This window comes from Chelon labrosus (genome assembly GCF_963514085.1).
Source record: "Chelon labrosus genome assembly, chromosome: 19".
NCBI lineage: Eukaryota > Metazoa > Chordata > Actinopteri > Mugiliformes > Mugilidae > Chelon > Chelon labrosus.
This window is the reverse complement of record NC_140352.1, coordinates 4,378,383-4,400,633: the sequence shown is the minus strand read 5'-3', so window position 1 is coordinate 4,400,633 and position 22,251 is coordinate 4,378,383. Positions and strand designations below refer to the sequence as shown.

Here is a 22,251-nt window from a genome sequence, read left to right as displayed (position 1 = left end):
CCAGGGCTTTCAAAAGGTTTACACAGTGATCAAAAGGGTGCAATGGTAAAGCAAAAAAAAATCTGTTGGCTTCACATCCAAAGCTAACAGACTGACTGAGTGTCTAGTGATACCACAGCAGAGGTGACCTTGATCTGAGCCATGTGCATCAAGAAACTTCCCTTTTCATCACTCCTGACAGTACTGAAGACACCATAGCATTTCTGAGGTAAATGATTTCAAATCTGTTCATGCCAAGATTAAATATCCAATTTTGCATGAAAGGTTCTGATAAAAGTATTAAGCATTTCACATAAAAAAATGCATGAAAAAATATATATATTACAGACCTTACTGTAAAATCAACCGTGCTGCATATAAGAAAGAAATAAGAAAACATTCGCCAGTGATCCTCCATCATCTGTATTCAGCGACTGCAACTTGGAAGACATGTTCAGCCTTATCTGCTCACAAACAGGAAACACAGCACATCAGCCGAACTCGGTAAAAGGTTGAATCATGTCAGGAAGGAAGAACAAATCCCAAGATTGTGAACTGCTCAGGTTTTACTCTGAGAAAAACAAAACTTGCACGGGTTTGTGAAAGAGAAAGAAAAATGCAGATGCAAATAATCTGCTTATCTGCAACAGCCGACCATGAGAGACACCGTAACAAAAAGATAAATAAATAAAAAAATACGTCTAGTTAGGATACAAACCTTTAGCGGAGTGCACCCTGAAAGCGGGATTAACATATCGTTAGACTCCTATTGATTTGTTGCCTGATTAAAATGCGTACCGAAAAGAATTGAAGGAGATTTGCTAATGACTACAATGATTTGCAGCTTTAATCCCAGCGGAATTCTTGAATTGAAATAGTTTAAATGAAACGAGGAACAGCATGTGGTAAACACCATAATTAAAGAAGAAAGGAGGAACCCGGGGAGAGGAGCATCAATTAAGAGGGATGCACATATGTGAGAAGAGAGAAAGACCGGCAGGGATGAACCAAAAATTTCACATAAAACAGTTAAAAGCTGCTTTAGTCGGCCTCCTCTCGCATGCAGTTTGAGGAAAATTAACAGCAAGTTGACCTGCACGGATCATGAAGAACTAATGTTTGGACGGATAAGAAAAAAAAGTTACAGCTTTATAGATAAGATGTCTAATCTTCTAAACTGTTGGGCTTCGCTTTGATCGCTGCAAACATGTCTGACATTTGAAAATGAAACTCTGCACAGTGATATCAGTGTTTACGTGGCGCAGCCTGCGATGGCCACACACCCACCGAAGAAAACAGATTTGATAGACAGGGTAAATAAATAAAAAAAAAGGCTGCTTGAAAGGTAACAACAACAGCCAAGACCCAATATAACACGTCTTCAGAGACGCATAACTCTACAGACAAGAGCGGTACAAGGTGAAAGTGGAGAGAGCTCCTCGGAGAGTGACCGAGTGAGAGATACAAGCAAAACAGCCCGTGGCAAGTTTATCTTAACAATATTGTGTAGTAGGTCACATAGTAGGCAACGCACGATAACTGTGCGACTATAATTGGAGGAACATTGTGAAATCTGGAGCAAGGCAAACCAGTGTCATCAGTGAAGACATTAATGTCTTCAGCTAGATTCAAATCATTCTCATTAGAGCTTCCAACTTCAGTTTCCTGTCCATTCATCAGTTCTGAAGTGGTGCTACAGCTAAGAAAGGTATTCTTAACACTAGAAATGGATGATCATTAGGGATCCCAGGCCGTTTCCAGAAGGTGCATCCTTATTAGATGCCTGAGTCAACTAAACTGGCCCCTTTTTTTGATGCCAAGCGGCTCTAAATGTCTCCTCCCAGTCGAGGGGAGGGACAAGACGAAGAGCGATTCATATACCCAAATATAGGCCAAGTTTGAGCTGCAGCCCCTCGCCTGGTAACCTGTGCCCCCACCTAAAACCAGACTTGGGATGGCAGCTTGTCATCGATCTTCTGGTGCCCACGCTTGTACTCTTAAATAGGAGCAAGAAACTTGTTCTTGCTCCTTTTTCTCTCCTTTGTCCGACAACTATTCTGTGACTAGGTTAGAAATTGGAAGTTGGCGTGGTTAATACGAAAAAAGCGGAAATGTTGGCGGCCACTCTGTGTGCTCCCAGATGCTAATATTCACAGTGTGACCGCTAATATCTTCCGGGTAGAGATTGGCATACTGTGTCTGGGTGCCTGCTGAATGAACGACTGGCTCAACTTCGGGAAATAATTAGAAAAGTTATCAATGCCCTGCATCTCCCACAATGCTTAGCGCATGTGAAGTATGCTACGGTGGGAGGGCCCTATGAGGAGTTTGCCACTTAAGTATCTCGTGAAGTATCCAGAGCAAACTTTTTTTCTTGTTCTCACAGCCCTAGGAGCGAGAACAAATCTCTCACTTCTAACGGAGTATGTAACAAGCTTTAGAAGATTTTGTAGAAATTTTGCAGAAATTTCGCCCAACAACAAGTCCTACAGATGTTTGTATCTCTGAACCTCCTCAGTTAACCTTTCCTCAATGCGTTCCATCTTTATTGAGGAGGTGCATGTCAGTTAGGGCACTAGTGTCTGCGCAGTCCCCGTAGCTTCCGCATCAACTTAACACAGATGTCTAAACCGCCTGTAAGACCTATGCATGCTGAAACTTAGCGTCACAAACTGTTTGCACCTACAAAACATCCAGGTACCCTGAATTTTTCAGTAGACGAACATGAGCAAGAAGGACCCATGTTTTCAACATTGCTGCCCACAATGATTTCAGCGTGGTTCATCTTACTTTGCTACTGCAATGTTTCTGACCCAATGGGAAACTCATCACGTCACCTGATGTTAAACTGAGTCTAAAAATGCTAAACTCTTAGATGAAAGCTCATAAACACACACACTTACTCTTTGAGGGAGCTCGGAGGTTGGAGGACACCACTCTCATGGAGTCCGCCTCCACCTTCAGAACATAGCTGGAGTTGCTCTCATAGTCCAGGGGCCTGGCCGTGGAAATCACCCCCGTTGTTTCATTTAATGCAAACACACCTGGAGAGAACAAGCGACAGAGCATAAAAGGTTGGTGTACAGCTTTTCATTTCTCATATAAAGCAGGTGTTTTTACAGAGTGAAATAGAAGTATTGTACTTAGCCCTGAGCTGTTGACAGAGACGGTTTGACCAGGAGGTGATTGGAACATTTATTTTTTTTAAGTGAGCAAAAGTCCATATATGAAAGCCACAGCAGGCAAACTCTGTATAAACAGCAGAGAGTATTCTCACCTCCCTCGTTGCCTTCGGTGATGGAGTACACGATAGTCTGATTGACAGCAGCTGCCATGATGACTCCCACCGGGGTTCCCACAGCGGCCTCCTCGCTCACTGGCAGAAACCTGGGAATGAGACCAGTCAATCAATATCAGCTGATAAGAAAATTAAATATGTATATGCAGACTGCGGGCCCACTTCCTCTCAAAGGGCAATGGCAATTTGGCAAGGTAAATACAAACTGGGAGTCGTCCTCCATGCTGCCAGCTTCACATTCCTTGACTGGAGATAAAGATAAAGTGGTGTGCAAGATTTTAAAAGAGGCTAGAGAACTGAGACAGGAGGTCGATTTTGGAATAATAAGCTTAGACCAAAGAACAAACTGGAACTCGTTTGTGTTTGTTGCTGTTTGTGTTAAATCTTCGAACATTATCAATGCATTACTTAAGTTTCTTCAAGTTTCTGCACATTGTATTCAGTGGTGAGTCTAATGGTTGGCTTAAAGTGATAAATTAATATATGGTGGACATTTTGGGTAAAGGCTGGTAAAACAGTTATCACGTTAAAAATTCTCACATCTGAGAAGCTGGAGCTGAAGGAGATGAATGTTCCTCAACGACCATTTTTTCCGCCACTAAGACGTTGACGAGCCGGAACTAATATCTGATGATCGAAACTAAAACCCGAAATGTTAACGAGATGAGACGAGACTAGACTGTCATTGGATTATCGGACAATCAAAATACACAATCTCTTGGCACGGGTTGACTGTCTTTCAAAATGTGCATCCCTGTCATGTGATTGGATAACGGGTGTTTGACTATCTGATCTCACATATCTGAACAAAACTAGCAAGCCGCCACAAGCCCTGTGTACGGTGGCCCTGAAGGTCAAAACACAACGACATTTCACAAAACACAACGACATTACATTTCTTTCTGATTTTGCCCTCACATAACTCTTTAATGTGACCCAGAAAGGGTAGGGACAACACTTCATGTTTCTGATTGGAAAGAACCCGTGCTAAAATATAAGCTGATGTGATTGGTAGTTTCACTGCCAGTCAAGAAATGACGCTTTTTAAATGGTCAGCTACGCATAAGTGTAGACACTGTGATGCGCTTTGAAAGCAGATACCATGTACTGTCCACATTGTGGAAAGAAGGCTGAGGGGACGCACGATGAGGACGTAGTTGTCCCGTCTCCTCAGTAATAAATCCTTCAACCGTGCTGTCTTGGTTCCAAGGGACATGGTAATGTCATGATGGGTTGAAAGCATATCAAGAATGACATTATATGTGTGTCCTCTTTCAAAATATCCCTCTATTAATGCCATTTCGTCCTCCATTCTTTCCAACCCGGTTTAAAACTCGTGCACGGACACAGCAGAGTAGAAACAGGAACGATGTTACACTGTCGGGTTCTGTCCAATCAGAAACAAGAGGTGTTGTCCCTACACTTTCTGTAATCTGAAATCTGAAGCCACCGTACCTGTGGCTACAAAATAGGTCGAATCATCACCCTGATATTTCTGCAGCCTCCGAAATTAAAGAAGTCTCATCTAAGTACTTTAAAAGATGCAATTTTACGCTACGTGAAGTTATTGCCTTCTGACTTTTCACTGACACATATTTAAACAGTGGACAGTAGAGTGGCTAATAGATTAGCATATAGCATTTAACTAAAACTGTCCATAAATGGAGTTCCTGGAATGAATCCTTCTTGTGTATAAGTCCAAACACAAAGTAATACAGGGAACCATTCGAGGTTGAATTACCACAACAATAGTTATGAGGAATACGTGTTCAGTCTTCGTACTGCTTCTGAAAATCTGTGTTTAATGAACTTTAATTTGAAATTTCAGCAAATAAATGTTCTATTTTGTCCAAAGACGACATATGAAATAGCTGCCAAAATTAATTTTGTTAATTGCAGTCAACTAAAACTATGAAAGATGAAAATAAAAAGACTAATAAGCACTAAAATCAAACATGGCTGTCAAAACTAACACTGCTCATCTATCGACTAATCTACTCTTAATTAGTGTATAAACCGTATGTGGCTCATTTTAATGGGCTAGAACATACAGCCTGTTTTAAGTCAGTCCACATTGGGTTTGGATGAGCCTCGGTTTGCTACAGTACATTAGGAGCAGGTTATCTGACAGGCCCTATTACCGGCCTCAGCCAAGACGTGAAATTAAACCATCAATAAGCTTCAAATAGAACCCACACACGGCCTTGTTGTTTCTTTGTTTTTTTTTTTTGTCCACCTGCCTCTCGCTCTGTGTGGTGGGCAGTTTTACCCCTGCTTACATCCCTGACAGATTTTCTTCAAATCTGGCAAGTCTCAAATTTCCAGCAGGTTTCGCTCCATTAAATAAACCCAGTCGAGTCATTAGGCCAACCGTCACAGCTGGCTAAACATTATAACATGGGCTACCGACTGGCTCAGCTATCAAGTCATCACAATGTGATAAATGGGACTGTTGGGAAGGGAGAGGGAGGAGGGAGCGTGTGTGTGTGTGTGAGCGTGTTTGTGTAGATGTTAACTTACAGCCGAGTCAATTGCTTCTCTAACCACCTGCTCTATCAAAATACATAATACATGTAAAACCTTACTGAATGGATATAGATTTAAAAGCAGATATCATGTTGTTTAATATGTTTAATATGTTTAATATGTCAGCATTTTGACCTACTATGGACCAGAATGACATTCACGATAACTCAATAATAATCCATCACAATAAACAATAATACACAGCATACACCGATCAGCCACAACATTATGACCACTGACAGGAGAAGTAAATAACATTAAAACCATCTTGTGACAATTCAGTGTTCTGCTGGGAGACTTCTGGACCTGGCATTCATTGGTGTGGATGTTACTTAGACATGTAGCACCCACCTAGACCAGACCAGGCACCCCCACCCCATAGCAATGACACTCCTTGATGGCAGCAGCCATCCCCAGCAGGATGCAGCCTGACACGGACACACACACAAAAACACTTTAGGAACAACTAAAAAAAAAACATGAAGAACAGCACAAGGTGTTGACCTGGCCTCCAAATTCACTAGATCCCAAACTGATCAAGTATCTGTGGGATGATCCAGGCTTCAGACTTTCCTTTTTGATAAATCTTATAGTTAGAGCTGGACTGAACCACCCCAGTTATGTTGCAATAGACCAATACATGTTCTCTACTCTCCTCTCGCTCACACTGAGCTCCTATCCTCTAATTTCTTTTCTCTGGCACCGAGCTCCTGTCCTCTAATTTCTGAGCTCTTTTACCATCCATGCAATTCTGTGACACTGCCGCATAGCATGTTAACTAATGTGTGAACTGAACTTATATTTATCAGTATGTGGCACTTGCAAAGTAAAGCGACTAAACATCTTGGAAAAAGCGTCTATTGTGGGGCATATCTGTGGGATTCTGTTCTGCAGCGTATAATTAGTAAAGAGTTGACAAGAAAAAGAGGGAAACAGTTAACAATGAGGCCTGGATTGAAATAAAAGTGGGATGCTGTACATTTCTTTGCTTCTGAAATCTAATGTAAACAGCGTACCCTACAGAATACAGAAATAATAATAATAATATTAATAATAAAAGCCTGCTCTCATTCACAACCTTTTACTTTCCAAAGTGTAAAGAATGCAAAGCAGCATAAACCCACATAGCATTAAAATGCCTGCGCGCCTTTGGGCATTCACATTGTTCACTCTGAAGAGAAAAGTAAGAAGAACGCCAAGTCTGCAGTTATTCAGTTTAGCTGCTGCTGCTGCTGCTGCAGGAGGAGCACAAATACAGCCAATCAATATATTTGGACTTTCTTCTGTAGAACCGCAATCACTTACAAGCATTCAATTATTTTCCTCCTCCGTCTTCCCCTATGCGTCCTTTTCCCTTTTTGTAAATTTAAATACACGCTCCATTCACGCCAATCTAAATTTCTCTCGCTGCATTCCCCTCTCCTCTGGCTGCCGCCGCTTCGTACCAACAACCCAGCGAACCTCGGCTGCTACCAGCTATTTGTTATCCTTTCTTCCACCCCTCCCTCGCCACAATGGCTGCATGACAGGAGTGAAGGCGCCAAATTGAGTAGATGCCCACACACCGATACCGACGGCTGTGACTATGTGCAATCCAGTCACGCAAACATTTGCACACAAGGCCACATGCACATGTATAGGACATGTTATTGTACAGATAAAAAAAAAAAAAAAGCTCTTTATCAACTCTATGCCCCCCCTCCTGTAGTCTCTAGCCATTACTGTTCTGACTACAGCAAGCTGGGCTGATACTGATAACACAAACCAATACACACACTCGTGCTGCTACGCTTATGGGGACACTGTATTGGCTTCCATTAATTCGCTGGAGGCTTATTCTAACTGCAATGTCATCATCATTTTAATATCACCCCCCCCCCCCCCCCCCCTCGTCGTCCCGTCAACCCGCTCACCCTAAAACAAACACCAGAAGCAGACATTTAGGCTGAATGCAGGCTGCAGGACGCAGCCTTAACAGAGTCCCAGCAGGGACAGACAGAATAATGAGGATAGTTATAGATGTTGGCAACGATAGCCTCCTCTTTGTGGCTTTTTCTGCCTTCGTCGCTGTCACTCGTCCGTCTGACTCATTATGTTCTTGTTTTTTCTTTCTCTTTCAGCTCCTGTTTTTTTATGATGCTTCATCTTCCCCCCTTCTCTCTCTCTCTCTTGTCATTATCCTCAGTCCTCCTCTCCTCTCCTTTCATCTCCCTCTCTTTCCACTGAATTTCTGGGTTCTGTCACTTCTGATAATCCCTTTCCCTGGGTGTCTTTGTCCACACCGAAACCGTAAAAATCATCTGTGCCGAGTATTTGCTTTGGGTTCTCTTTCATGGTGACAGTCTGGTGTACTGTACGGTGTTAACTGAACGGAGGCAACTTAACTGTAGTTGCAACTGTCCAAGAATTTGTCTGAAGCTTTTCTATTGTTATTTTATTAAGTTAAACGAATGTAAATGTACTTTATTTTCAAGTTTTCTACTGTAAATATACAAGAGCAGTGACTGAATATTGTACTTCTACAGGTTTTTAGATATTTTTTCATATTTAAACATTAATTCCAAGTTAAACTTTGAGATTGTTTTAATATGTGCTGTTTTTGTTTTTTGTTTTTTTTTTAGATATTTTTTCTCTTTTCTTCCAAAGTAAATTTTTTTTACAATTTTCAGCCTGTGTTTACTTACTTTCTTGAAGGTGCTTCATGATTCAGGAAAAGTCAGTGAAATAACTGTGTTTCTCTGCAGAGCTTCTATTGTCATCACTTTATCTGAGTTCTTTGATCGTAATCATTCTTCTCTGCAGGAGAGCTGTGTTTTCCCATAGAGCTTTTAACGGCTTCCTTTACCAAAAGTCTTTGTAATAATTCTAGAAAAAAAATGTAAAGTTAGAGTTTTTCTCTCCGTGATATAAATAAATCAGAATTTCTGTAAATGTGTTGTTTTTTCTGTTACTTTAATGCTAAAGGTTCATTTATGGTACTGCATGAGATAGATGCCGTAACCTACGTACGTAGCCTGAACCTCCTCAGTTAAACTTTCCTCCATGTGTTCTATCTTTATTGATCCAAAAACAGGAGAAGCAGCCGGAAATATTAAAGCGGAAACACGCTACGACCAAGCGGACCAATCACAGCTCTTGAGGTCTGCGTCGCCAGCGATGCGTATGGCTATGGCGCTAGGGTCTGCGCTGTCGCTGTAGCTAGGACTTCAAAACGCCTATAAGGTTTTTTGATTTGCAGCCGCTGCTTCCAGTCATTTCACCATTTATTTTACGATATTTCTTTTTACAGTGTACGACGCGCTTTTACGAAGTGTTGGGATTTCAAACTGTGCTCTTATGTTCATAATTGGCCATATAAGGAATTTATTATTGATGCTGTACATGTGACCCATCCACTTGGAGCAGTGAGCAGCCATACAAGGCACCAACGGAGCAGTTTAGAGGGTTAGGTGCCTTGCTCGATGATTCACTTCCACTGACAACTCTCCAGTGCCGTTGCCTCAACTTTTAACTTTGTCCTGCTTGTCCTTTCGTCCCTTTTCCAGAAGGCTGAAGACGGAGTTTCATTAGGAGACTGCTGAGCGAAGGGTCGGAACCGCTGGCAGTAATAACCCTTCCACAAAGTTACCTCTTCTCCTGCTGGGGCCATTTTTCTGAACCGGAAGGTTTCAATTTTCACTTCATATGTCCAGACAACTTCAGGAGCTTGTGGAGTTGAAATAACAGTTTTCTGATAAAGTGGGTGTTGTGATATTGCAGCGTCGGATGCTTTATAATCAAACTGCTCCTTACACCGTATAGAAGATTAGAGCGTGAGGATATAGTCATAGATATTGTGGTGGTGAGCCAATATTGGTGATTTTATTGCGGACGTGAAGGCATGTAACTCTTCCCTGTTTTCTTATTTCTGCTCAGCACTGTCTGAAGAATCAAAATCCATTTTCTGAACCCTCTGGCACTCCTCCTTTCTCTCTCTAATCCCACCTCGTTCTCTCCTACCTCTCTCCATTCTGCTGTGCTCCTTCTCATGCACCTCTCACTATTCGTCACTCCTTTCCTTCCTGTCAATCACCCTCTCGGGTCTTTACAGCTCTCTCCCCATTTTAAAAACAGCTTCTTTCTTTTCTGCAATCTGTCTGCAAGTCTCTGTTTTTTTCTCTCTCTCTCTCTCTCTCTCTTTTCATGGCCCCCTTCTCACCTTTCACTTCACAGCCTTGTCACGGTTGTCAGCTGAGAATCAAAAGGCTCAGAGCCTCTCCAACAGTCTGAACTTGAGTGGAGCCACGCTTACAGTAAGTGCCACTACATACCAGGTGATTCAGAGGCAAAGAAACACGCAATGAAGGATGAATATGAATGAGGAAGTGGAAAATAATAATGTGATGTTCTGTAAAAAAACATTTGTCCAGCATTTCAATGTGTGTGTAGAGCATGGACTGTATATAAATATGGACAATGCGTCACCACTTCCTTGCATACGGGCGGCGCCATCTTGCGACTTCGGATCAGCACGGTTCGAGGGCGGAGTCATGGAGTCGTGATATTGATGCCCCGCCCACACTTCCTCCAGACTCACTCACATTTTTGTTAAATTAATACTATGCTCTGCTCTACCTCAACCAGTTACAAGGAAATGTTGGATTATACACTGAACTTATTTACAGCTCACACAGGCGCTTTACGGAGCAGTTGGCATGGCAACAGGTAGTCACCATTACTTCACATCCTGTTTCTTGTCAAATAGCTAACTAAAATGAAACTTATCCAAACAATTGACTCGTGAACATTCATCGACATTATATTAACTACCTAAAATGACAGAATCATCCTCGAAAAAAAATTATTTGATGTGTGTTTCAGTGTTTTAGTTTGGCCCAAGTCCCGCCCACTAACATGGAGGGGGTGGAGCTTATGACCTATACTGCAGCCAGCCACCAGGGGGAGCTCTACTTGCTTTGGCTTCACTTTTAAGGAGCAGTTCTGCCGTCCATATTTATACAGTCTATGAGCGCGTACAATGTTTGCAATTGTTTGTAAACGTGGGGAGTACTCCTTGTTTAGGCGTTAATTACACATGTCAAGGTCTTCCTAAGTGACAGTTTAAAGATTTGAGACGATAAAGTTTACGGTGAAAGCAAATTAACTTCTGCTCACAGTTTAAGTTTAAGTCATAACATTACAGTGGCTATCATGTGTCTCTTGATTAAGTGTCTCTTAATTGTCGTATTTTAGTAATGTTTTAAGTCTAATTAGTTCGTTAGTGGATGCAATTTCATGGTTCTTCTATGAAGCCTATTCGAAAGAGAATTCAATTAAAGCGAGAGAGAGAGTGATGGGGTGGTGTTAAGAGATAGAGAGGCTGATCATAGTAGACTTCATTTTCATTAATAATAACAATCCCACACAAATTTATTGAAGTTTCTCTCCTGCGTTTCACTCTGTCGCACAATCAAGACGTGAAATCAAAGTTACGCTATGAATAATTTTATGCTGCTCCAGCACACCAGGTGGAAAGAGTATGTTTTACTTTATTTCTTTTTATATTATTATTAGTAGTAGTGACGATTCAGAAAAGCACATTTAAGATTTACTATATATATATATATATATATATATATATACTCCTCTTTCCACATACATATATATACATATATATATATATATAATCTGTATTAATATTCTAAATTCACAATACAAGGAAAAAAGACAACAATATTTTTTATCAATGAAACTTGTTTATAGAATTGGTGTGTGGATATTGTGGTATTTCTACAGGAGACTGAGCATAAAATTGAACCTGAACAACAACACAACGTGACATTTGAGCAGGCGTGGTGCTATTCCCAGCCCGTGACCTGCCGGCAATGTTATTTCCTTTTAACCACGGCCCTGACCTTTGTTTTCTGTGACCTCTAGGAATCTGTTTAGTTGCCTGCGCTTAAATCGATCTTAATCATTTAAGTGTCATTTCAGTGATTTTTTTTTTTTATAAAGGTCATTTGTAACAAGAGTGTCTTGTCCTCCACGCAACGGTATCAGATTAGAAAATGGATGTTTCTTTTTAGTTGTAGGGTTGAAGTCGACTAAAGGAAATCTCAATTGACTGAAATTGTACTTACTCTTCAACCAATCAATTTGTCGTCAGGGAAGGAGAAAAAAAAAAGTCACTGGGCGGCACAGTGGTGTGGTGGTTGGCACTGATGCCTCACAGCAAGAAGGTTCTGGGTTCTAATCCATCATGGCCGATTGGTTCCTTCCCGTGTGGAGTTTGCATGTTCTCCCTGTGTCCGCGTGGGTTCTCTCCATGTACTGCATGTACTTCCTCCCACCGTCCAAAGACATGCTGGTTAGGTTCATTGGTGATTCTAAATGGGAAACTCTGTAAGTCATCTATCAGAAGGCTTACCCACAGAGTTTCCAATTTAAACCTCAAACTTCCCACCAGTCCCCTAGAACTGAAGAAGCAACTCGGATGAGTGGTAAAACGTCTTCTCAAAAAAACACTACAAGTCCAGTTGTACTTCAAAAGTGAAGCCAAAGCGAGTAGAGCTCCCCCTGGTGGCTGGCTGCAGTATAGGTCATAAGCTCCACCTCCTCCATGTTAGCGGACGGGTCTTGAGCCGAAATAGAACACTAAAATACACGTCAAATAAATTTTTTTCAAGGATGGTTTCTGTCAAAATAATGTCAGTTTGGCCAATGCAAGGAAGTGGCGATACATAGTCCATATTTATACAGTCCATGTATGCACTAGTGAAGAATTTAGCATAATTAATTGCGTTTGTAACTTCTTCTTCTTGGCCAGATTACACTTGTACAGTATAATAATATACTTGTATAATATAATAAGGTTGTATAAGTGTATATATGCAGAGGGGAGAGACTGTCCTTCCTGGATGTCACATAACTGTAGCTGATAAAAGTGCACAGAAGAACACTTTCAGCTCCTACAGTTATAAAACTGATTATAAATTAAGGAGTTTAAATTCTGCTCAGTGCTGGCTCAAAAGTAATTTCGAACCATAAATCATAATTTGCCTCCCTGTTTTCATGTTCATCCTGCACCGCTGCAGCTGTACGTCAGTAACCAGAGATCAAGGTAATTTCAAACTGCAACACAGAACTCGACAGTAGCTGACAGACACAAAGTTTAACGCTGTCAGCAACACATTTTCTGTTTAAAGAAACTGTCCAAAATTGGACTTTTTTTTGAGACCTTTTTAACTTATTTTCTTCTTTGATCTGCTGGCTTTGGTAATCTGAGTGTCAAAGCCGAGAAAATTGTCAGCACTTCTGTTAAAAAGAGCAGTAAAATAACCTGGACCTGGCAGAACATCGACCTATTCAGGAGGCAGGAGATGAAGGAGGCTCAGTCTGCTGGTTGACTGAGCCCAGCAACCTGCTCAGGAGGTTCACATGTGACCCGGCGGCTCCGGTTTAAGGTTAAAGAACCCTGCATGGACGGGTGCAGTCAGAGTTCCTACTTTTCAGACTTCGAAACTTCAAACTTATATTTCAGTCACTTGCCGACAAATGTTGTAGTGGTCAATATGATGTACACAACTAAAAATAACCTCCAAAGGGGGCCTCCAAATTCACTAGATCCAAAACTGATCAAGTATCACAGAGGCCCCTCCCCTCAAAGGCCCCCCCCCCCCCCACGAACGACATTCTGTTGCCAGACACCACAGGACACCCTCAGAAGGCCCATATCCATTCTCTGATGAGCCACCACAAGGGAGACCTAATAAGAAGGTGGTCATAATGTTATGCCTGATCAGTCTAATTCTACAATTACTATTTTATTAAATTTTTCTTTTGAATTCTTAGCGTATGCATGAGTTTTCTGTGTTAGCTAAAAGTGTAACTTCACCGTTGTACAGCAGCAGCAGCAGCAGCAGCAGAGAGATTAAACATTCAAACCGTGCCTTCATATCAGTGATTTGTGAGTGTACAGACGTCTGTGTACCTGACTGAGAAGTGACTCTGAACATGATCCATCAAGCTCGGAGAATATCTCAGAGTGTTGAATAGTGTCAGTCTGCCTGCCCATCAATTCTGACTGTCTGGATATCTTTGGTCCATCAGTGTTTCTCTATTCCCGTCTTTACCTGCTCCTCAGCTTGTTTGCTTCAATCTCCTTCAATCTGTCAGCCTGTCAGCTCGTCTGCCACTTTAAAGGCTCCTCCGCCTGTATGTTGATCCGTCGGCGTGCATGTCAACGGCTTTTTGAAAGGCGCCGTCGCCTGTTTTCTGTCTTTATCTGCTCCTCAAACTTTTTGTGTTTGAATACCTCACCTGTCCTCTCTCCCTGCTTCGGGTTTCCTTTCCCCCTCATCTGCTTTACTTCCTCCATTTGAAACTCTCCTATCTCTCAGCTGCTTCTCCACACTGTCCTCTGCAAACATCTCCGTTTTCTCTCTATCCCCTCATTCCTCATCTCCATCCACAGGCTGCCCTCTCCCACACTCTGTGGAAAAACTGCACAGCTCATGTTGCCTCAGGAAAGCCCAAAATATACTGAAGGAGTCATTGCACCCTGGTCTTTTATGTTTGTATTTTTTATATTTTATTGCCTTTTACAATATTTCCTTAGATTTAACTTCTGCACTGAACGACTGCACTTAATTTCGTTGTGCATATTTCACTGACAGTAAAGATATTCTATTCTATCCTCATAAATAACAACACTGTTGTTGTTATAGCTGTAACATTGCCAGGAGCGCTCCGTGTGCTCTTGCCTGTTTGTGCACGTCAACAAAACAAGATAACCTTCAACATGAATCGGTTAGAGATACCAACTTTATGAAGGCACAGTTTGGACATACATTGAGGCAGTGTGCACATACTGGATACTGGGAGTAATATAATTTTAGGGGAGTGTTCTCATAGTTTTAACAGGGCTGGCTTTAGAATGAGAAATTGTAGTTTACTGCCCTCGTGTCTCATCGTTTACGTATTTTACAAGGTGAAACGTGTTACCGGTTGACTGATACTGATAATGCGACCAATACCACTGCTGCATTTGCTAATGAAACAATAACAACTTCCATTTATTGGCTGCAAAATTATTAAATCCACAGACTAATTATGCTTGATCCTCTTTTGGCTGAAACATGACCTACGTTGAGTCACTGGGATGTCGTGATTGTTCAAGTGGTCGTTCTAAATGTTGCACAAACTGGTCGACTTCACTGCTGTGCCATGACGCTTTAAGCATCACGGGGACTAGTCAGTGATCACGTGACAATAACAACATGGCCGCCTCCTAGAAGACAGGTGAGGAGCCCAGCGGGTCGTTGGTTCATCAAGTGTGTGGAAATACTACTGTGACATGTCAGTCCTGAAATACAACTAAAGTACTACTGCAATGCATCTGAAAAGGCTAATGCTAATGCTAGCAGAGCGACAGCAGTCAGTTAACAACAGAGAGAAGGATGCTGCACATCAACTATTTGATAAAGTTATTAGACCTTTAACTGCTACACTATCCCATCTAACAACACGCTGTGGAGTACTATTAAATGCTACTGATGGTGCTGAGGTGCTGCCTGTTTTTATACAGGCTATACATATCTGCAGCTCACAGTATGTAGCACATGAGCTGTCTGTTAGAGGTGAGTTTGACATTTACTTGATGTCAATTAAAAAAAAAAACTCACATCAAGTAAGAATGACCAGGAGAAGAAAAGTCAAAAAAATACATTTCTCCCTCGGATGCGCATGGTGCAAGATATTTTTAAAACCAAAATGAAAAGAAACTAGGACAAGGCTGTAACAGTGGACTCCGGAGTACCTCAAAGCTCTGTCCTGGTTACCATAGCTTTTGTTATTTAACAGTACGGACATCCCGCTGCCGGTTTGTTTCATTCTATTATCAGTAAAAACCAAAACCTCTAAATTTAGATCACAGAGCGAAGCACTAAAAATCCTGGCTGTGTATATTTATTTCACAGCTGTGCGCATTATGTGAAGAAGCGCTGCCAAGGAGAAGCAGACAAGATTATTCTGTCTCTTCCCAACACAAGATTAAAGATTTATTTTTTTTCTGCAGTTATGATGCTGTAACACAGGATTAATTTACAACAAAGTTAATGCATGCATCTCTTCTAACTCTTCTTAAAAAAAAGCTGACTAATAAGGTTATTTATTTATTTATTTTTTTACCTCGTTGGCAGACAAATGGGATCATTGCCTTTCAAATGGAAAATTGACACCTCTTGGTTTGCAGTCGTCCATCTGGCTGGCAGCGATAAAAACTATAACCTCCTGCTTGGCTGCCTGTAATTCTTGAACAGAGCCCATACTGTAACAAGCAAGCAGAGAAGCTGATAGATAACAGTCTGATTTATCTAAATCTCTCTCTCGTGTGTGTGTTATCTCTATCTTTGTAATGACGTAAGACAAAGCAACACATCTCCATCTTTGATCGCGCGGATTCTTGATTAAAAAAAACAACACTTTGATGTTTAGAAGCGTTTTTTGTGGGGTTTTTTTCCGGCTCTTAACTATCTCCCCACTTTCTAATTAGATTCATTAACAAAGTAAAAGGGTATGAGGCATTTCAACAGCATATGGAGGGGGTGGCGGGGGTGGCAGATTCGTCTGCTATCACAGACAATCGCATACACATCAGTGCATGTGAACGCACATGCCCGTGCATGAATATACAAGCAAGGGAAGTAGTGGGAGGGATGTCAATGCTCTTTGAAAAGGCAATATTTTCTTTCTGTTCACTTAACCCCACACTGATAATTGCCACTGGGGGCTGATAACTATTCATGCGTATGTGATACTGGCTGCATACTAATTCTGCAGGTGCAAGGATGGCACTACGGTGTGTGTGAGACAGAGAGAGGAGGGAGTGAGAGAGTGGGGTGATCACACAGTTGCTACGGTGATTTAACAAACTTCCTCCTTGGCTTGTTGAGTGTTTTACTAGAACCGGGAGAGAGAGAGGAAATTCATAAACATAGTAGCGGCAAATAGATGCTTCAGCTTCACCAGGGTTCAGCTTCAGTGTAACAGTGTGTTTGCAGATGAATCCCATAATATATTTTTTTATAGAACGTACTGAGAGACATGAAGATGAAGTTAGAAATGTACTGCTTGAGTATGCGACGTGGCTTCTTAGAGCATTAAACAGGAAGCTGTGGGTAGCGTGCATTATTGTGAACTTTCCCTTTGTGCGGCCATTGCCATCCTCTACATGGCTGGCGTATTTTCAGGAAACACCGCATTCCAGTTTATTTCAACCCGGAAATGCACTTAGGCAAAAACTTGTCCACCCCAAAGACAAAACACCCAGGCTAAAACAGAGTGAAGTAGTTTATGCTGTTCAGTGCAGAGAGGAACGTACAGTCTTGGGGAAAACATTGGGGAAACCAAACAACCCATCCACAAACAGAGGAGAGCCAGCTCATCAGGAAACAACTCAGCGGTCCACCTACACCTGAAGGACAAAGGACACTCTTCTAAAGACAGCAACCTCCAAATCTTAGCCAGAGAAGACCAATGGGTGGAGAAGTAAAGGAAGACATCTATGTCAGATTGGAAAAACGTTCTCCATACAGAGGAGGTGGACTGAGATATACTGTAATCTGCCATTAATTTACAATATCGTCCCCAAGAAGTTTCAAACCCCTTCACACCTTGAGACTGGAGCCTCTCACTGATAATGGGACGTTTAGACCATTCATAGGGAAAGAGAACAGTCCCCCCTCAGTGACAGGTAAGTATCTAGCCGTTAACGGACACTAGTCGGGACAGTTTCTGGTTGTGACCAGAAACAAGTCAAGCAAGTTTTCTGATGGGCTACACCCACACATGTTCCAATTTAAACCTCAACTTCCCAACAGTCCTTTAGAACTGAAGAAGCCTGGGAGGCAGCTGTAGAGGAGGCCTTACAACGCAAGAGCCTTAAGTATACCGAGCTGGCAGCTGATGCTGAGCAACTGGATTGCTTGGGAATTTGAGGCCAAGCCCAACGCCAAACCATCAAAGCCCTCTCAGGTGCAGCAGAAGAAGCAAGTCGGTGGCTCTAGGTGAAGAGGCGAGACCCCTCCTGGGCCCTGGGCAAGGTTGAAAGCAGAGGGGGGAACACCTGGGATGCCAGGTTTTGCTGATGAGCCCTCTGGAGGTGTCGTGGGCCTATCATCGAAACATCAGTGAAGGAGGGTGCCCACTCGAAGACCCCAATGAAGCTTTCACCACTCCCCCACCACCCCATACAATACCACAGCCCTGAAACCATTCTGATGGATGCATCGTCACCACTCATGCCACAGGTATATAGGTTCATTAAGGGGTTGTTTCACCTAGTCCTAAAACAGAACTGACAGTGGCACATCTTCAAGAAACTCTACAAGTCCAGTTGCCTTTCTTTAATGCCTTTTGGATAGGTCACTAGGCACAATAACCGTTTTTCTTTTGGCTCTCCTCTGCAGCTCATTGGATTTGAAGCGAAACATTAACTATAAAAAGGTTAAAGTGCTGACTTTCAGCCGTCGTCACTCCACGAAAACTTGTCTGAAAATGGAAAACTTTTGCACACGTTTTCCCTTGGGGGTAAAATCGTGGGCTACAAGTCCTTCGCCTGTTCACCCAGAGCGAACGCCAACGACCCAAAAACACGCTTGAAGCTGAAAGTCAGCACTTTCAGCCGCTTTATTTGATTATGCAGTCTGCAGGAGAGCTGAGCCAAGACAACAAATAAATGTGCCAGACCGAGCTCTCACAGTCACAGCCGCACAGTACATTACTATATAATCTGGACTTGTGGAGATTCTTGAAGACGTTTCATCCAAGTCTTCAGTTCTAACGGACTCTCTTGTCTTAAGTCCAGTTGCCTTTAACGGTTTTATTGGCCATTCATTCATTAATTCTGTAACCACTTGTCCTGTGAAGGGTCGTGGCGGGCCAATTCAGAATCACCAATGAACCTAACCAGCATGTCCCTTAATATTCTGTCATCGGGCCAGAGGTGGGGTACACCCTGGACCGGTCTCCAGTCTATCTCAAGGCTAACACAGTGAGACAGACAACCATTCACACTCACACCTACGGCCAATTCAGAATCACCAATGAACCTAACCAGCATGTCTTTGGACGGTGGGAGGAAGCTGGAGTACCTGGAGAGAACCCACGCAGACGTAGGGAGAACATGCAAACTCCACACAGAAAGGCCCCAGGCCTGGCTCTTGCTGTGAGGCATCAGTGCTAACCACCACTCCACTGTACCACCCTTTTCTTTGCACCGGGTTGCAAAAAATATACAAGTATGCAACTAGCTACATATTAGTGGAAACACCTAAAACCACATCAAAAATCTGCATATTTTCAAAGAGCCACTTGTTTCTGTTTGACCATTTATTTCACCGTAGAATCAATATTACATATTCAGTCTTGCCCATGGCTAGAAGCCTGTGTGCCGGCAACCATGCAACATCATTAAGGCTCTTAAAACCACACTGGTACGATGGTTAGCTTTTATTCAATAAAGCTGTGGTAATTAATTCAAAGCCGGTACACTGTACTCTCTGTGTGAATACAACATGGATTTAGAACAAAAAAAAAAAATACAAGGATTCAAAGGTACGCACACCCAAAGAGACAATGCTGCACAAAAAGGGAACAAAGAACAATTACACAGCCCATAAAAATGTGTGTAATCATGCATTTATGTGTGTGCAATGATTAACAGATATAATAAAAAAAATAAACTACAGATTGTAAAAAGTGCACATTCAGATAAGCTCACACACACTCTTTTCGCCGGAAGCTATGTTACATATTCATAAATGCAGTATTATATGGCTGGCTGACATCTCTCTCTCTCTCTGTCTCTTTCGCCTCAAACCCTCTTCCTAAAAATAGAGAGCAGCTTTACTCTGCTCAGTGTCAAAGACAAACCTTGACATCTTGAAATTCGGTCCGCAGTAGTGGGAAAACATGCCTGTGTCGACGCTGTAGCCGCATTCGCAGTCCTCCTCAAACATGTTCACGTGCTCGGGCGTTTGAATGGAGAAACTTTAAAGCGTTATAGTAGTACGTACTGAGGTAGGGTTTTATCATAGTAAATGCCCGAAGAATACACAATATATGTAAAACTGTTGGTGAAGAGGGGAGAAGGAGAGAATAAAACCCTCTCTATCGCTAGCAATCAGTCACAGATAGGCTGCCGTCTTCTGAGCACAAACATAATAATTTACGCCTGTCACTTGTACGCCTCCGCCATCCAGCCAAGTTGCACTTTACATCCACGTCGCTCCAGATAAGGGAAGAAGTAAGACATTGAGAAAATGTGTTAAAAGGTCCCGCACTCTAATATTTCATTGGACCTCCTTTAGCTTTGATTACAGCTCACATTCTCTGTGGCATTGTTTCCATAATCTTCTTCAGTGTCACCAGATTTATTTCCATCCAGTGTTGCATTCATTTTTCACCAAGATCTTGTATTGATGATGGGAGAGTCTGACCACTGCACAAAGCCTTCTCCAGCACATCCCAAAGATTCTCAATGGGGTTAAGGTCTGGACTCTGTGGTGGCCAATCCATGTGTGAACATGATGTCTCATGCTCCCTGAACCACTCTTTCACAATCTGAGCCCCATGAATCCTGACATTGTCATCTTGGAATATGGCCGTGAACATCAGGGAAGAAAAAATCCATTGATGGAATAACCTGGTCATTCAGTATATTCAGGTAGTCAGCTGACCTCATTCTTTGGACACATAATGTTGCTGAACCTAGACCTGAGCAACTGCAGCAACCCCAGATCATAGCACTGCCCCCACAGGCTTGTACAGTAGACACTAGGCATGATGGGTGCATCACTTCATCTGCCCCTCTTCTTACCCTGATGCCCCCATCACTCTGGAACAGGGTAAATCTGGACTCATCAGACCACATGACCTCCTTCCATTGCTCCAGAGTCCAATCGTTTTGCTCCCTAGCTAATTGAAGCCTTTGTTTCCAGTTAGCCTCACTGATTAGTGGTTTTCTTAAGGCAACACAGCTGTTCAGTCCCAATCCCTTGAGTTCCCTTCACACTGTACGTGTGGAAATGTTCTTACTTTCACTATTAAACATAGCCCTGAGTTCTACTGTTGTTTTTCTTTGATTTGATTTCACCAAACACTGAAGTGATTGCCGATCACGATCAATCAGGAATTTTCCAACCACATTTCTTCCATGAAGGCTGAAACTTTAGACTTCAGCAATAGCAATGTGGTAAGTTTTCATGGACAGTGAGAGACCTCACTCAAAGTCATCATGACTTTGACATTTGACCAGGGCATTCTGATCAGTTCATCCTCGTATCTGACCGAACGTCTGTGCCAAATTTGAATAAATCCTCTCAAGGCTGCTCGCCAGAAAACGGTTCTATGATCACACAGCTCAAACACATAATGCCCCCCGAACACATCTTTAGCCCGTGTCGGAAATGAAAAGTCTAACTTTGAAAAGCATCTTAGCCCATAATTTTCATGTAATCGCCTGTCTCTGACATCACGACATAACAAACTGAAGACCAATTCATTCTTTCCAACGTCAATGAAGGGGGACGAACGGAGGGAAAAAATGGAAACAATAACAGATCTAGACGGCGGAACTGAGGTAATGGCTAGAGATTAAAGGACAATTTCCATCTGATGCAAACAATCACAGAAAACAAAACCTGAGGCGACCCGTGATCTCACAAAACAAGCACCGACGGAAAGAGTTAGGCTGATGATTTGAAAGTATGTATTTGTGTCGGCACATAAGGTAAGAGCATAATTGTTTAATGGTGGTTAAACTTTGAGATTTAATGAAAAACAAAGAGTGGATGTGTGTTTTCTCTTTTCAATCCCTGTGGTTATTTAACGTCATCTGTGCAGATACATTTATGTAGCTATAGAATGAAGAGAAACACATCTTTTAAGTTATTTTGGATGCAAATGCACTATTGCCACTGTTGTAATCAGCATTTTATAACATTACAATTCGACGTAAAGCTGCAGTGCGTGGTTTTGCAGAGCAGAACTTGGAGAAGACGATGGGAAGCTGCCTCTAAAAGTTGATACCACGCTGTAGATTTGTTTTGGGGAAAGGGAGTCCTTGCAGACGTTGCCAAAGTTCATAAATTAAATTTATTATTATTTTCAAGGATTTCTTGTGCACCAAGGCACAACATCTCAGCTGTAATCAAAAGTGAATTATAGAAACAAACATGAATCATGCTGTTCAGACTTTGCACCTTCTGTGTTGCAATGAGGTGAAACACCTGAGCTAAAAGAAAAAAAAACTGTTATAAGAAAGAGTTATCCTAATGGGTTTGAAGTGTCCACGTAGCTGAGGGTTTTTTTTTTCAACGACCGTGCTGAAATGTGGTCAAAATATATTAACCGCCTCTAATCCATCAGTGAAAATAATGAATTGTCTGCATTATAAACCTCCATCCCCA

The 22,251-nt window shown here is 42.0% G+C and overlaps 1 protein-coding gene across 1 annotated transcript in view; it reads right to left on the bottom strand.

Moving 5' to 3' along the window:
• Positions 1-22,251, bottom strand: part of LOC311504369 (protocadherin-15-like) — a 197,009-nt gene that overhangs the window by 43,422 nt on the left and 131,336 nt on the right. The window contains exons 27-28 of the mRNA XM_084567402.1: positions 3,257-3,366; positions 2,883-3,023 (exon numbers count right to left, since the gene is read on the bottom strand). Coding sequence (XP_084423528.1) covers positions 2,883-3,023; positions 3,257-3,366 — 251 coding nt within the window. The remainder of the gene's footprint in view (positions 1-2,882; positions 3,024-3,256; positions 3,367-22,251) is intronic.